The following is a 15899-nucleotide window of genomic DNA, read 5'->3' as shown; positions in this document are numbered from 1 at the left end:
CCTCACAAATGTAGGCCTACTCATAACAAAAGTGATTAAAAAACCAAATCATGTTTCTTAAAATCTAATGTCAACACGTGTCCATGAGTTACTGGTTAGCATTAAAGTGCACGTTAAAGTAATTTAACATTTAATTTGACAACGATTCTTTGTCTAACTTGATACAACCCCCGTGCATCACATCTCGATCCCCCAGAACCGAGTCAGTTCTCGCGCTCTTCCGGTCTATTACGGATGTTGTGTATGGATACGTCTCAGTCTGGACCCCACAACAGACCACCACGAGGAAAACCAAATGATGTATTAGACACGACAAATAATCAGACTTCACATATATTACTACAATAATGTGGCAATGAAAGCAATGGTCGTGCTCATGCCACGCAATTATTTAAATGACCGCGCGCGATCCAGGGATTAATCGAGCGACCGTAACGGTGAGTGCACGAGCCCAGTGGACTTCCTCCGACTCTTGAGGAAAAAAACTATATTTTGTACTAAATGCTATGGTTGTGTTGCTTTGTTGATGTGTTTATATGCATATATTGCAGAGAAATAATGATTTTTTGCAGGTTGTCTCGATAAGCCGTGTTGACAGTGATGTTATAAATATTAGGTTTGGATTATGAGTTAGCACACAGCTAGTAAAGCTTTAGGTGTGACTTCGCTCGACTTCAACAACAAAAACACCAATTGTTAATTGCCAATTAAATTCCGTTGCATTTAATTTGTTTATAATATTTAATAACATGGCTTATATTGGACATTTGTTCATTGCTAATGTGTTTTTTTTACACATGACTCGATGTAGATAACGTTACGTTTAGACATCTTAAATAAACCTAATGTGAAGTATGCATTTCTAACTGTACTGGGGTGTTGTGGGCATTGTTTTATGGGCTAGTCAACTAAGAAAGCCTTTTTTCTGAGGTAATAGTAATGTAAAGAATTAACTGAAGGTAAAATGACCATGTCATTTATATCATACAAACATATTTGCATATTCAGGGTGCAATGAAGTGCATAGAACACGTGCACAAATACTCAATGTACAGTATGTGTGCATATTTAGTTGATTATCATTATAAACAGAAATGCAATAGGGAAAATATTTCATTTCCTTAACTTTGTTTTTTCAATGTATTTGACTATATATATATATAAATGTTGTGGAAAGCAGATAATGTGACTGCAGATTTGGTCTTAAGTAGGGATGCACCGATAAAGTATGAGAATCGGGCCCGATACTAACCTCATGCACCGATACCCCATATAAACGAACTGAATGAAATTTGTTGTGAAATTTGCTTTGAAAGTTTTGAAAGCACATTAAATATTTTAATGTTTTCACTGTTTTGGGAAAAGGTACAGGCATCGGTCGGCGAGTATCAGGAAAAAAAATATCACACTCGGTCTCTAAAAATGTCTCAAATCTATCGGTGCATCCCTACTCTGAAGACTAGTTGTTTAAGGCTTTAGTGAGGTATACATGTTCAGTTCGAGTGCATCGTATTTTAAATAACAAAAATAATATTGGAACTGATGTTTGTACGGCTGCCACAGTTATTTTTGCATAGAAAAATCAGAATGGCCAAATTACAGATTGGGGGTTAACCCTGATGTATTGATGCTTTGCAAACATTTGTCCAGAATATGGTTGTTGTGTTTTTTGGGGGGGAATCCTGCTGATATAATATGTCAGATATAAATGGCATGTGAAAGTGAGATGTGGTTTAAAAAAGGTCTGTGCATCAAAAAATTGCATCTAGATTTCGTGTACTGTGCATTTCATTTGCATTTAAAACAAATACACTTACATAAACTAATATATAAATTAAGGGAATATTGACATTTATTTATTTATCTGTATATATAATTTAAAATGATATATAAACATTTATTTATTTTAATGTTTTACATTTTTGTACATGTTTTTTATTAATACAAAATGAATATGCACAGTAAACAGACAAATTTTATGTAAACACACTTTTATTCTGGATGCAATTAGTCATTGCACAGCACTAATATTAATACGAGTCACACTTGGTTAATGATGATGGAAAAATTATTTATGTTCTTCTCTGCATGCCATTTACTAAGCAATGCAAATTAAAAGTTTAAAGAATCTCTTAGACAAATTTCTTTGTGTAAATGTTAACATTATAGCAGTTACTATTATTGGAAATGTACAACACAATTGTTATTTGATGTAAGTAAGGTTGTTGGCACCTGGCCAGCAGAAAATATTGATCCTATTTACAATGCTATTGGTACAGACTGCTTTGTGATTAAGTGGTATGTTACTTATTTACTATCATTGAACTTTGCTATCACAGGCATAGAATACAGCACTAAAAACTAAATACTGAATAAACATTTATTCCTTGATATGCCGAAATTAATTGTACTGTATGTACTGATGTTTCTTTCTCACATTTGTTACCTTATCTTAGCAATATTTTATTTGTTTGTCTGTTACAGTTGTGCATTGTAACATAGTATTAACACCATTTTGGACATCATGGATGGCAAATTACCGCCATGGAATATTCATGGAAGTCATAGCAGCAGCATTCCCTATGCATCAGGGGAATGTCAGGAGGTAGGATTCAGTAAATATATCTTGTGTATTTGTGAAGTTGTGAATTATGAGGAGAGAACAGAAGAGTTATGTCATATAAGCTGGTCACAAGTAGTGCCAAAAGTAGATGTTATATTAAAGGAGTAGTTCACTAGTAGCAATAAAAATTACTATGGAAAGTCAAAGGGGGCTCTTTTTTAAGTGAACTACTCCTTTAAGGGGATAGTTCACCCCTAAATATTTTTTAATTATTTGCTAAGCTTCATGTTATTCCAAACCTGTATGACTTAATAACACAAAATAACACTAGACCCCATTCACTTCCATTGCATGAACATGCATTTCTCAAAATATCTTCTTTTGTGTCCCACAGAAGAAAGAGTCATATATATAGTACGTGTTTTGGATGACATGAGATAAATAAGTGATGACAGAAATTTTGCTGGGTAATATCCCTTGGAGGATATTGGGAGTCTGAGCAAAAATGTTGCACCTAATTCCTTATCTCTAAACTTAAAGTCAGCATGAAACGGAAGTAGCGATGGTCTTTTTTTTCTTTTAAAGATTACTTTAATTATTGTCACAAATACTGTAAATAATTTATAATAAATACTTCAACACTGTGTTAAGCAATAAGAATGATAATTTTTTATTTCATGCCGACTTTAAATACATGTTCATCCATTTCTAGGGCCGTGACTTTATAGGAGAATCCATGCCGTCCCTGTCGTCTTGTATGAGTGGAGCGTTTAGGGCTTTGTTACCAGATTACCACGGAACATCCTCAACAACAAATTGTGTCAAATATTCCTATTCGCCTGATGATCATTGTGTAATCAGAAGTGGTGCTGGAATGAGTTACATTGAGAACACGATAGAGAGGAGGGAAAAACTGGATTTTATGAAAGACGATGCATCAGTCACACATACGCTTCCTCTAAAGTGTACGCAGTATGTGCCACAAGAACAGGTATGTGATATCTAACGTACATAAACACAAGTCACTTTTTCAAGGTCAATTATTATAATATATACCGTATGTAGTAATATATGCAATATATTTTAACAGGACAGAGAAATGGACCACGGAAACACACATAATTGGACGACTGTCATCAAAGATGCTCTAGAGATGAGTAATGGAATGGAAATTGGACAGACTTTATCAGCGAATGTCTGTGGCCCGCTAGTGGACTTGAATCCTGTTTATAAAGTACCTCAATATAAAGAACTTGAACCAAATGAGAATCAGGATGGGCGAGAAGTTAAAAGAGGACAGGACCCCTTATTTGCTCTGTTGTCAGAGGGCATCAGCAAACGTTCAACAGCAAATGTCCAGGAAATGGTGGGTGAAAACATTTGAAGTTCAATTATATAATTCAAATTTGAGCAATCGCAAAATAATCATTTTATAAAATGTATCACTTACAGGTGCTTAACCAGAGGACAAACATCTTTGCTGAAGGATGTTCTCTAAGCCGAGAGGAACTTGGAGTAGCTGATATCAGAGGACATGAATCAGTTTCACTACCAGGATATTATAGATCACACACTCCTCATTCATTTGAAGGTTGTACAAGATATGATGAGTTTTCAGGCAGTCCTTTCGTCAAGCAGCATGAGGAACCCGCTCTACAGAAAACACCACAAGAACCTGGGCTATCATGCAGCCATAGAAAAACCACAAAGATTTGCTTTAAAGATGCAAAAGTAAACCATGAAACAGTTTCTGACAATTCTGCTATATGTGGTCTTCATAATTTTGATGCCCAAGAGGGCAGTCTACAGACAGAGGTTACGGATGGAAATACATCAGTTAATTCACAACCTTATCCTTCAAACTATAATGATCAAGAGGAGATGGTTCACCAATGTAATCTGCAGTTTTCTGACACAAACAGCTTTGTCAGTAGACTGGACAACAATGTGTCCACCTCACCAAAAGTAGGATGGATTGATGGCAAACTGTCCAAACCGGTACGAATTGAAACTAAAGGGTCAGTTAACACAACAAATACTGAACTCAATTTGAAGGTGCAGGCAAAGTTTGCTCCTGAAATTGTTTCCTTTTCAAATCATAACTCATCTTCCGTCTCAGAGATCATTTCAGAGCGATCTGCTTTTTCCAACAAAATGCACACTGATGATGAATGTAAGGATTCTATACAAGAACAAAGCGAAAGTGACAAGGTTTGTTTTCAAGAGAACCATTTGAAGAGTGAGACAGTGACATTAGAGTCCAAAGATGTCAAAACGGATGTATGTGACCTTCATGTTGAGGAGAAACAATACCCAGCAGATCAAGGTACTGCACTCGCCCCATCTGGAGTAAAAACACAAAATTCTGAAAGTTGTGAACAGACATTATTAAACAATGCTAAAGAAAGCAGTTATCATTCAACTTTACATAATCTACAGAACATATTGCAAAAATACAAGAAAACAAGAAAACAAAAAAAATCAGAACTTGAGAAATTAAATGGATGGATAGATAAATCTACTAAAATAGGTCACTGTTCTCTGCATGATTCAGAGACATTGGCTGGTGCTGTGAAACAAGATGAAAGTAGATGTGAATTAGCTGAACATGACATGACTACATTGGAAAGGGACAACTTACTTAAATATGATGTAAACCCACCTTCACAGAGTGGAAAAATAACTCCAAAGAAAAGCAAAATTATGCCTGTGGAGGAACATTTTGTTACACCGAGTAATGTACCTGAATTACCATGCGTTTCACTTCATCAACCTGAGAGGATGGCAGACACAGCAGAGACCTCACAAAACCCTGTTCACAGCAGCTCTGAAGGTTTTCATGAAAAGCAAACACCAGATGCTGGGAAAATAATTCAAATGGATAATAGGAATAAACCATCACAACCCGTCAGAAAGGCTATTTACGGAAGGAAACGGAAGAGGATTTCAAAGTCGCGTTTAAAAGCAAAAATCTCAACTATTCTTAGCGTGTCCCAAAGCAATATGTCATCTCTAGAAGAGCACTTTACATCACATTCTCAGGTTATATCTAGTCTACAGAGCAGTAATATTGATTGCAAACAAGCAATTTCACGAAAATCCCCAAACAAGAAAACTTTGCAAACAATAGATGAAGCTCAACACACGTTACAAAGCAGCGAAGATTCACCTCAAACATCCAAAGACTGTCAAACTGGAACTCGGGATGATATTCCCATTTCTCTTGAGGCTGACCACATGGGCTTCAACGTAAAGAAACTTCAGAAGGCAAGAAGACCTGCTATAAAGGCTTTTGTGGACAAAAATGATACAACTAGTCTTCTAAATGGAGAATCTTTAGTAGACTCTGTTAGTCAAACTGATTCAACCTCGCCGACAGACTCCTCAAACATTCAGAGCCCTCAGAATAACCAGAGGAAACCTAGACAAAAGAAAAGAGCAGATGTCAATGAGGCTGCTGAAACATTCCAAGACAGTCCAGCATTGTTCCAACAAGAGCATACCTCATCGCCATTATCAAAATTGAAGGAAAACATGGAAATGACCAAGGCCACAAAGTCTGTGAAAGGAAAAAGACCTTTAAGAAAGAATGTAAGTGATGATCACGAAACCGCTCTTTTGGATGTACAGACTTTCGCAGCCACTCTGGAGCAAGATTTACTTTCAACTGCAGAAAGCGAAGCATCTGGCAAAAAAGTCTCAAAATCTGCTGCTTCTTTGTTAGATTCTAGTCCTGAAAAGACAATGAAAGCCAGAAGATATTCTAAAAACCATCTCAATAGTTGTTTGGCGGAAGAAACATCTTTATTATCAACTGTGTCTCAAGAAAACTCAATTTCACCCCTAAAAATTGACTCCTCGAGCAGGCCAAAGAAGTCAAGAAAAAAGACGGTCACCAAAATCAAAGATGAGGAAGAGCAAACAATAGAGGTAAACCATACTGCGTACCAGCAGGAAGATCTGTCTGAGATACCTGATCCCATCATTGCGTCTTCTGCTGCACAGATTACTTTAAAATCCAAAATACCTGCCAAAAAGGGGAGTAGTCACCAACTGGAGAATGAACACCCAAGTGCTCTTTGGAACATGCAGAAACAAGAAGACTGCGTTCCAACATCATTTGTTCACACAACACCAAAAAAATCCAAGAAAGTCTCTGATATTAAAGATAATGCAATGCATATACCCACAGATGATCAAACAATGCCCCAACAAAACAGATCATCTCTACTTCAAGAATCTGAAGCCAGCATTGTTCCTCTGAAGAAAAGAAGATTCAGAACACCGCAAACACTTGTTACAAATTATTCGCTTTACACAGCCAGTTCTGTTCATTCAAATGAAGTGATTTCTCCAGCCATTGGGAATCCAGCTCCAGTCACAGAAACAGACTATTTTAATGTGTTCAATCAACAAAACATAGTAAAGATGAAAAGATCAACAAAAAAAGTGACAAGACGCAAAAAAAATATGATTCAAGCAATCAGCAGTTTCGAAGAACTGTCCTGTCCACCAACTGAGCAGAAACTAAATTCTGTTGTTACCAGAGAGAAAAAAAAGAATCCAACACTAGATCATCAATTTGAGAAGGACATTGTGAATGGAACAGCAAGTCAGGGAGAAAGTCGTATGTTTGTTTCTACTGAAGATGTTACAAGCATTCAGAGCTCACCGAAGAAGCCAAAGAAAAACTGGCTGAAGCAAATAGAAAAGAATGAGCCAGAATTACATCATAGCATTACTGAAACAGCAAATAACTTTAAGCCAGCGCAGGAAGTAGACACATTGTCAAATCTGCCATCTTTTTTGAAGGAGTCCGTCTCTGTGACGTCAGAACCAAACAGCTTTGAGCAGAAGTGGAAGGCTGCTAAAAGGAAATCGAATAGGTCCAAGTTAATTACAGAAACAAATGGATTTTGTGTTTCGTTGTCTGAAAAAACTCTTTACCATACTAAAATAAAAACTGAAGCAGTTGAGACGGATGTTATGGTCACCCATAGAAACGTGCAGAATTTCTCTGATGGTCAGACCGTGAAAGAATTACAGTCCTCTGAAAAAGATGGTTCTGAGGTTGACCAGAAGGACGGCTCAATCAAACACGAGCCTACATTAAAAAGACCCAAATTATTTAAAGCTCCGAAGAAGAAGAAACGAAAAGCTGCTAAAAATAAGAGGAAAATACCTCACAGAATTAAAAAAGAGCATGAAATAGACACAACCTATAACAGAATTGCCTGTGATGTTCATAGCCAAATATCTGATAACACAACGAAGACATCAGTTCTACCAGAAGAGCCAGTGATGTCAAATATGTTCATCTCAAGAAAGTCAACCCGCATAGGAATAATCAACTCATGTCTAGATGTTAAAACTGCATCAGACCAGGTCAACAGCACAGCCACTATAGACATCACTGAGAGTTCTACAAGACTAAAGGAGAGTCTGTCTAGTTCCGTGCAAGCTGAAGATTGTAAAGAACTAAACAATGTCCCTGGGATTTTAATAAAGACAATGAAACGAGGGAGACCCAGAAAACACAAGCTACCAGTAGCACATTTAGAAGAAAACATCCAGGTCTCAGATCTCTTTTCATGTCAAGACAGCACTGAGAATACCATCCAAACAGCAACTAATCCAGTCAAGCTGAATGTTGTTCAACACCTTAAAAAGAAACGGGGAAGAAAAATGAAGAAAATGTTATCTGTTAAACAGTTAGAAACTGATCCCTCACAACAGAGTGTTACTGAGCCGAGTAACACAACTTCATCACAGAGTGTCTGTAGACGTGGACGTAAAAAGAAGAACTTGAAAGCACCAGGTAGAAACATCAGGTTGTCCTATTTGAGAGTATCCAGCAGAATATCCGATCAGGGAAAAGCTGAAACACCTTCAATCCAACAAAATTCTACAGAAGTGTTGAAGAAGGTATCGTTGAAAACCTCTAGACGGGGGACAGGGATGAAACAAAAACTCAGTGTCAAAACAACAATACAAGAAGAAGTTGTGACGGATGTAAAGATTGAACAGATGAATCGTAGAAAACCGGGTCGGAGAGGACGACCAAGGAAAGTGCGGTATTTTGATGATTTACAAACCCAACTTCAACCAACGCAACAATTAAATGATGAAATGTGTGGCTTACTTCCTAGTAATTTGGTCAAGGAGGAGGAGCCAGAACATATTCTTTTGGATGCAAAAATCAAAGCATGTACTCATCTGAGATCAGAAAAAACACCCGAGACTGAAATTGCTAATACTGTTGTGAAAGTCGATGGCTTTACTCAGTACAGTGAAAAACATGTTGCAATGCCAAACAAGAAAATTGTCTCCAAGACTAAAGAAAACACAAAGAAACCTCTGACTTGCAAATACTGTGGCGTTTCATTTCGGCACATCACAGCATTCGTCATGCACCGGCGCATTCATACAGGTGAAAAGCCCTACAACTGCAAGTCCTGCGGTAAGACTTTTGCTCAGCTGTCTAAACTGAAATCCCACCAAAACGTACATAAGCAAAGTGACGCTTTCCCATGTCCTTGCTGTAACCAAACATTCTCGAAGAGACAAGATTTGCTGTGTCATTTTAAAGTGCATCTTCAAGAAGTGAAAACTAAATCTGAGCAGAAGGAGAGAGCTACTTCTTCGGTAGCGTCTTCAAAAAAGCTAAACGTCTGCCACGTTTGCAAAATCTGTAAGAAAAACTTTGTAAGCCAAGTCAAGCTGCATACTCACATGGAAGTGCACGAAGCAGAGAAGCCTTGGACATGTAAAGACTGCGGGAAGAGGTTTTGGAAGTCTTGCAGCCTCGCCGTTCACGAGAAAAGCCACTGGCCTGTTAAGCCGTATGCTTGCTCGATCTGCGGGAAAGGTTTCCACCTGCTCAAGGCACTGAAAAAGCACTCACGAGAGCACACAGGCGAGACCCCGTTCTCCTGCAGTCACTGCGGCCACGCATTCAGTGCCCTGTCTGCGCTTAGGATGCATCAAGCGTCCAAAACGTGTGTAGCGAAGAGAAGTGATGGGGAGTGCTGTGACGTTGAGGGTTTCATTGTGAGTCAAGGAGCGGAGGGTCAAGTGAACACACCGGTTTTCTTCAAGTGCCAAATATGCAAACAGCTCTTCAAAAAATGGTGCCAGTACACTCTTCACCTTCAGACTCACACCAGTTCATCTCCATACCTTTGTTTTTCTTGCGGACAGTGTTATGAAAAGGGTACAGAGGTCAATGTTCATTGTGAGGTGTGCTGCCAGTCGAGCGGGGAGGAGAAAACATGTGGAGGGTCAGTCTCTGAAATCATGCAACGCTCTGAATTGCGTTCAAACAATGCCTCGGATTCTTTACAGTGTACAGGAGAAGGGGAATGTACACAAGTGACCAATGACCTTCCAGAATTTTTGAGAAGAGATGCTCACGAATCACCCATCCAACGTCCAACTGCCCAATCACCAGCTCGCTCTGAAATAAGCTGTACTTCCTCTCTAGAATGTATTGAAATCTCTCCAAGCCTTTGGAAATTTCAGTGTTCACGTTGCGGTCAGCGTTTCGAGCGATACAGAACGTTATGCGCTCATATGCATACCCACGCTCCCGCTTTCAGATACACCTGCGCACATTGCGGACAATCCTTCGAGCGGTGGAGTAAACTTTGGTTGCATCAGCGACGTCATCTCGTGAAAGGCCGTTGCTACTCTTGCGCACAGTGCAGTCTGCAGTTTCGCTTTTTTAGCTCTTACAAAGAGCACATGTTCGAGCACGCGGGTCAGAGACCGTACGCGTGTCCGCTCTGTCCCGAAACCTTCATCCAGGAGGAAAGCTTACATGCTCACCAATACGAGTCTCATCAGCTTCGTGAAAGTCTCAAGTGTGACGTCTGTTCTAAGACCTTCAGTAGTTTAAGAAACTTAGTCAAGCACAGTCTTCTGCACAACGGTTCTACCTCTCACGCTTGTCTCCTTTGCGGTCTCCCGTTCACAAATACTAGAGCATTACAGCAACACTTGAACAAGCATGCCGGTTATTACGGACTTCCGCTGCCCGACGTCCCCTCAAAACCGCTTAGTTTCCCCCATCAATGCAAGAGATGCAAAGCTGGTTTCTCGACTGGAGATTTGCTCTACGCTCATCAGATATGTCATTCAAGGAATGCAAGAACTAAAGTCCGTCCAGATGTTCAGTCTACCTCAAAAGCATCATATATAAAATCCCGCTCTCAAAAAAATCACTTATCGAACCTCAAGCTGGATGGCGTACCCAGCGATAAAAGCCTGTATGTTTATTCCCACCCTGACAGGCTCTATCTGACCCCTAGTTTATTCCGAGAAAGACATCCAGTCATTCGTTTGGACTCTAATGGAGACATCTCCGACTCTCAGAATACCAGTCCAGATATAAACTCAAATCCATCATCCATCAGTGAAGAATCTGCGGTCCACTCTCAAACTGACAGCACACATCTACCTCAGGAAAACATAAACTCAGAGTCAAGCATTAAAGACAGGGCAAATGATAGCATTCAGAATACAAATAAAACCAGTCATAAGCATCAGAGGTCTGGGTTTGTGGAGACCAGCATTAACATGGAGCTTGAAACTGTCCATGAAGAGTCAGAGGAGAGCTTTGAATGTGCAGATTGTACTGAAAAACTAACCAGTGTTTTGGGCCTTTACGAACATTACATACTACATGCATTTGGGGACACATATGTACAAGTACATTGATGGTTGCTAAAGGTCTTTTCAAAGTATTGACAGAAGGTAGTTGATGTTTAACATGTTATTTTTGAAATGCATGTTTTTGTAAGAATTCGCTGACATGTATCAACACTGTTCTCTGTTTCACAATTCTGACGTTTGGTTTGCTTTTGCATTCTTAAAACAGATACTGGCATACATTGTCATATGCTTTAGTTGACTTATTTGTTCTTGATGACAAAAGGTACAATAACAAGCTCTTTAAACCCTCAGGTTTATGATTTGAAGTATTTTAACAGGTTGTGAAAAGTTAATGCTTTCTTTCCACTTATGTCACTTTGCCTTTTCAGTCATTGCTGTGCTGTCCATTCATCTAGATCTCTCCATATGTGCCTTCAGTGAAAGGTTTTGGTGTGAGATTTAAGCTTTACGGATACATATATATATATATATATATATATATATATATATGGTTCATACATTAAGGTCATTTAAAGGATTTGTAAATAGCGTCGCTTAGACCTACACAACTCTAACCTGCTAGTCCTGCCCATGTTTTCAGCACATTCCAGAATATTTTGTATAATTGAAAAAGAAGTGTTTGGATAAGGAAGAGGTTTTCCCAGACCATTCTTATAGGAATCTAGGTGGCAAATATACAAATATTGTAGACATGAAAATGTGTAGTTCAGCAAACATTATATGCCTGGAAAAAGTTAGCTATGAAAGGACTGGTTTGAAAGAGACCATTCACAGTTTTGATTTTTAAATAAAAGTACTTATCTTTTTCCTGTTGTTACTAAAAATATTCTTGATTATGCAGGTTGGATGAATTATAGACAGTCCTGCTGGTTTGCTGCTTCCAAAAATTTCATGATATAACCAACTTGACCACTTCGAATGGCATAAACAACACTGGTTCAGAAGCAGCTTCCTGTTCCACTACACAGATGTTTGAACTAAATACAACCAACACAACTTTAATAACCTATTTAGATGTTAAATATCTTTCAAATTTAATAAAGATTTTAACTGAAACTGGATGTGCTTCGGCACCAGTGTTTACATCTTACGAAGTGGTCTATATAAATATATATATTTTTTAACATACTAATGTTATGTTTGTTTTTAAAAAAGCAATTGTAAAGAAGATTTGACCATGTTTTAATGGCAGTAGAAAAACAGTAAAAGGTGTTCAGATAACGTTTTGCATCTGTTAATCAAATATTTAATTGTGCACAAAGCATAAGGGGGAAAGACCATCAGCAAGCCATGTGTGAATTTTTGAGGTACCACACAACATTGCAGTAATTTGGTATAGAACGTCTCAGTGTCTTAATACAGTACGCATCTAAAATTGTTCCAAACAACTGGTTTTCATAAGGACTTCTGCTGGCCATTAGAATTTTACTTATTTTGCTTTGCACATGTCAAATGGCTTTTACATTAATCACAATCATTTACATCGCGCTGTTAAATCTATTTCTTCTTCTCTTCGTGCTTCTTCCCCTCTTGTTTATTTCCGCTCTGAGAAGCCAGGGAACCCATGGCGTTACGGATGGCCTCATTGTTGGGGTCAACACCAGGTAGGTTCTCCAGAACGCTCTGGAGGAACTCTGGGTCTTGCATTACATCGTAATCCTCCTCCTCCTGTATATAGAGTTCATCACAGTGCAAGAGAAAGTAAGGAAATGAAGGAATATACAATATAAGGGAAATATGTTCTTGCAATGACATTACAACGAGTCTACTAGACCTCACCTTAGATTCAGCAGTATCCACTGGCGCGCCGGTGTCCATCGATTCAGCTAGTTTTAACAAAAGAGAAACAGTTGATGGAACATTTATGTTTTAGCGTAGGAAGATTTGCACCATGCAGTTTAGACCAGCGCTGGAAGGTACACAAAAATGAACGAACCTCCACCTGCCAGAGACATCTGCATGGCATATGCTATCTGCTCATCCTCGGTCATGCTGCTGAAGTCTGGAAGTGCAGCCATGCCGATCTCCGGTTGAGAGGCAGACATCTTCAAAAGAACCTCTTCTGATTCTGAGTGGGGAAAATTATGATCATGTAATGAGAATTAAAAAGAATCTGGACTGTGAATGAATAGATCACCTATGCAGAAATTGAAATGAATTTTTATGACCATTCTCAGTTAATTTTAGGAAGACGCTAAAAATCCTGTGTGCTGTAAATACTGACCATCTGCTGCAGAGGCTGAAATCCCACCCTCATCTGTTGATTGGACAGCCGCCCTACGAGATTCTTCTTCTTGTCTCTGTCTTTGCTCTTCCATGGACACACGAAGAGCCTGGAAAGAAGAGGGTTAGAAAAAAACATTCAATTAAAAAAAGAAAAAGTATGACATTAGAATACACAAATAATATTCTATACATTGTTGCTGGTCACCTTAATTATAACTTGAATTCACGACTAAGTGGAAAATACCTTTCCTTAAAGGATGATAATTCATTGAGCATCTTTTAAAAACATGTTGAGGAAACTTTTGAGGTGCAGCGTCACGTGCATAATTTTCGTGCCATCACAACACAAGTGTAAATTAGTGAGCCTGGATCACAAAACCAGTCTTAAGTAGCACAGGAACGTTTTTAGTAATAGTCAAAAATACATTGTATTGGTCAAAATTGTAGATTTTTCTTTTATGCGAAAAATCACCAGGATATGAAGTAAAGATCATGTTCCATGAAGATATTTTGTAAATGTCCTACCCTTAATCTAAAAAAACTGGATGGCCTGCTACAGTGCCTCGAATAACATCTACAAAAGGCAATTTTCTCAATATTTCGATTTTTTTGCACCCTCAGATTCCAGAGTTTTAAATGGCTGTATCTCCGCCAGATATTGTTCTATCCTAACAAAGGATTTATTCAGCTTTCATGTGATGTTAAAATCAAATTTCGGAAAATTAATCCAAAACACTGGTTTTGACACCCAGGGTCACATATGTAATTCTAACTTACTAGGGCCAGCTCTGGGTCAGCACTGGGGTCCACACCAAACTCAAAGTCGCTCGCACCCAGGCCCATCATGGTGCCACCCTCACCAGCAAGAATGGGAGAAGAGAGCAGAGCATCAGCAAGACTGGGCCCAGGAGGAACCGTGACCAGGTGAGAACCTGTGCCCTCCTTTCCATTCAGAGTGTTCACAAAAGCAGTCAGTTTCTCTGTGTTCGCCTCCTGATTAGATTATAAGACACAGTTCATTTTTGATCAAATTTGACTTGCATTTTGCAAAACAATGAATTCCAGTTACCTCTTCTCCAAAATTGACCACATCTACATTGACCTTCTCCTTTTTCAATCGTTTTGCCAACTTCACGAGCTGTGGAAAAGAAACGAAGAGAAATCTGTAACTCACACTCCAATATGTAAATCCAAATGATTAAAACATAAGAATTTTTAAAGAAAGAAAACCTACGTCTTTTTCATTGTCCTCCACTGGGCTGCCCACAAAAGCAACAATCCTCACCTTGTGGTTCTTGCCTTGCCGATGCTTGAGTGCCAACTAGATGCAAGCATACACAAATGCAACTGTTAGTCGACTAAGACACCACTTTTACACTTGAAGCCTCTTTAAAGAATTTACATACGTGTGCCACCCGTATGCCGGTGCAGAATGAGATGGTGCCCTGCGGCTGCACGGCGTGGAGCTTTGAGAGTATGCGCCCAGTGTCTGGTGTTAAAGTGGTGAGGACCTCGCAGTTGCTGCTTAAAGCAAATATTTGTGTTATTAAACACATACAATAATGTCCATCAGATATGTGCGAGTGTGAATAGATACACACTTACTTGGCCATAGTGATCAGACCCACGTTGTTTTCCGGATTGCTTCGGGTCTTTGAGTGACACACAATGTTGACAGCATCCTGCTGTGCCTGTAATCTAGTAGGCAGAAAGTCTCCATTCCTCATGTATTCACTGTTGTCCACACTATCAAGACAAAGGCGATTATCAAACTCATGATCCAATTATATTACTTCGTTATAAAAGGCTGTTGATAACATTTGTATAAATGAAACAAACGTCTTTGTAAGAGCAGCACATGCTGGATATATTTACATAAACATCGTAGTCAGAGTAAATAAACTGCATTCCACGTTTGCTAACGTTTTAACGTTAGGCAGCTCACTAGGTTCGGAGACAAAACCAGTAGAATCGCTATCTGCATTTATTTCCTAAAAGCTAAATGAGATGCTGTCACAAGGAGTTTATCCAATAAAGTTAATTGTTTAATGTGTATGAACTGTTTGTCCGTGTGTATCAGTCTGCCAAACAATAATGACTCAGGAAAATGTCATCCTAACCAGACACCGGACATTCAATTCTCTTCCTTTTTCTCAATTAAGCGCTAAATCCTACGCGATAATAAAAAACAGTGTGTATTCAATTGCATATATATGTATACTTTGCTTTAAAAAGCGGAAGAATATATACATATATATATAAAGTAGCGCGTTTGTTTATTTCTTACCAGACCATAGTACTTTCGAGCACCATCTTGGAAATCCTCTATTCGTTTTCCTTAATGCTACGGCCGTCGCTGATTGGTTTAAAGATGAAGGACGCTGACAATGCTTGTAACAGCAGCTATGATTGGCTAAGGAGTGCGTCGCTTCTGCAA

The 15899-nt window shown here is 38.7% G+C and overlaps 2 protein-coding genes across 2 annotated transcripts; one reads left to right on the top strand and one right to left on the bottom strand.

The window, feature by feature from the left end:
• The first annotated feature begins 249 nt into the window (after positions 1-249).
• Positions 250-12042, top strand: si:ch73-347e22.4 (uncharacterized). The gene is made up of 5 exons (XM_056741348.1): positions 250-437; positions 2485-2605; positions 3276-3554; positions 3654-3929; positions 4016-12042. The coding sequence occupies exons 2-5, from the start codon at positions 2525-2527 to the stop codon at positions 11279-11281; spliced, it is 7902 nt and encodes a 2633-aa protein (XP_056597326.1). The 5' UTR covers positions 250-437; positions 2485-2524; the 3' UTR covers positions 11282-12042.
• Positions 12043-12401: 359 nt separating this feature from the next.
• Positions 12402-15880, bottom strand: psmd4a (proteasome 26S subunit ubiquitin receptor, non-ATPase 4a). The gene is made up of 10 exons (XM_056741349.1): positions 15750-15880; positions 15068-15208; positions 14869-14983; positions 14697-14783; positions 14532-14600; positions 14240-14455; positions 13461-13569; positions 13173-13304; positions 13016-13062; positions 12402-12904 (listed from the first exon to the last, which is right to left on the bottom strand). The coding sequence occupies exons 1-10, from the start codon at positions 15773-15775 to the stop codon at positions 12734-12736; spliced, it is 1113 nt and encodes a 370-aa protein (XP_056597327.1). The 5' UTR covers positions 15776-15880; the 3' UTR covers positions 12402-12733.
• Between the last annotated feature and the right edge of the window lie 19 nt (positions 15881-15899).

The sequence above is a fragment of the Triplophysa dalaica genome, chromosome 25 (assembly GCF_015846415.1).
Source record: "Triplophysa dalaica isolate WHDGS20190420 chromosome 25, ASM1584641v1, whole genome shotgun sequence".
NCBI lineage: Eukaryota > Metazoa > Chordata > Actinopteri > Cypriniformes > Nemacheilidae > Triplophysa > Triplophysa dalaica.
This window is presented reverse-complemented; position numbering and strand designations above follow the sequence as displayed.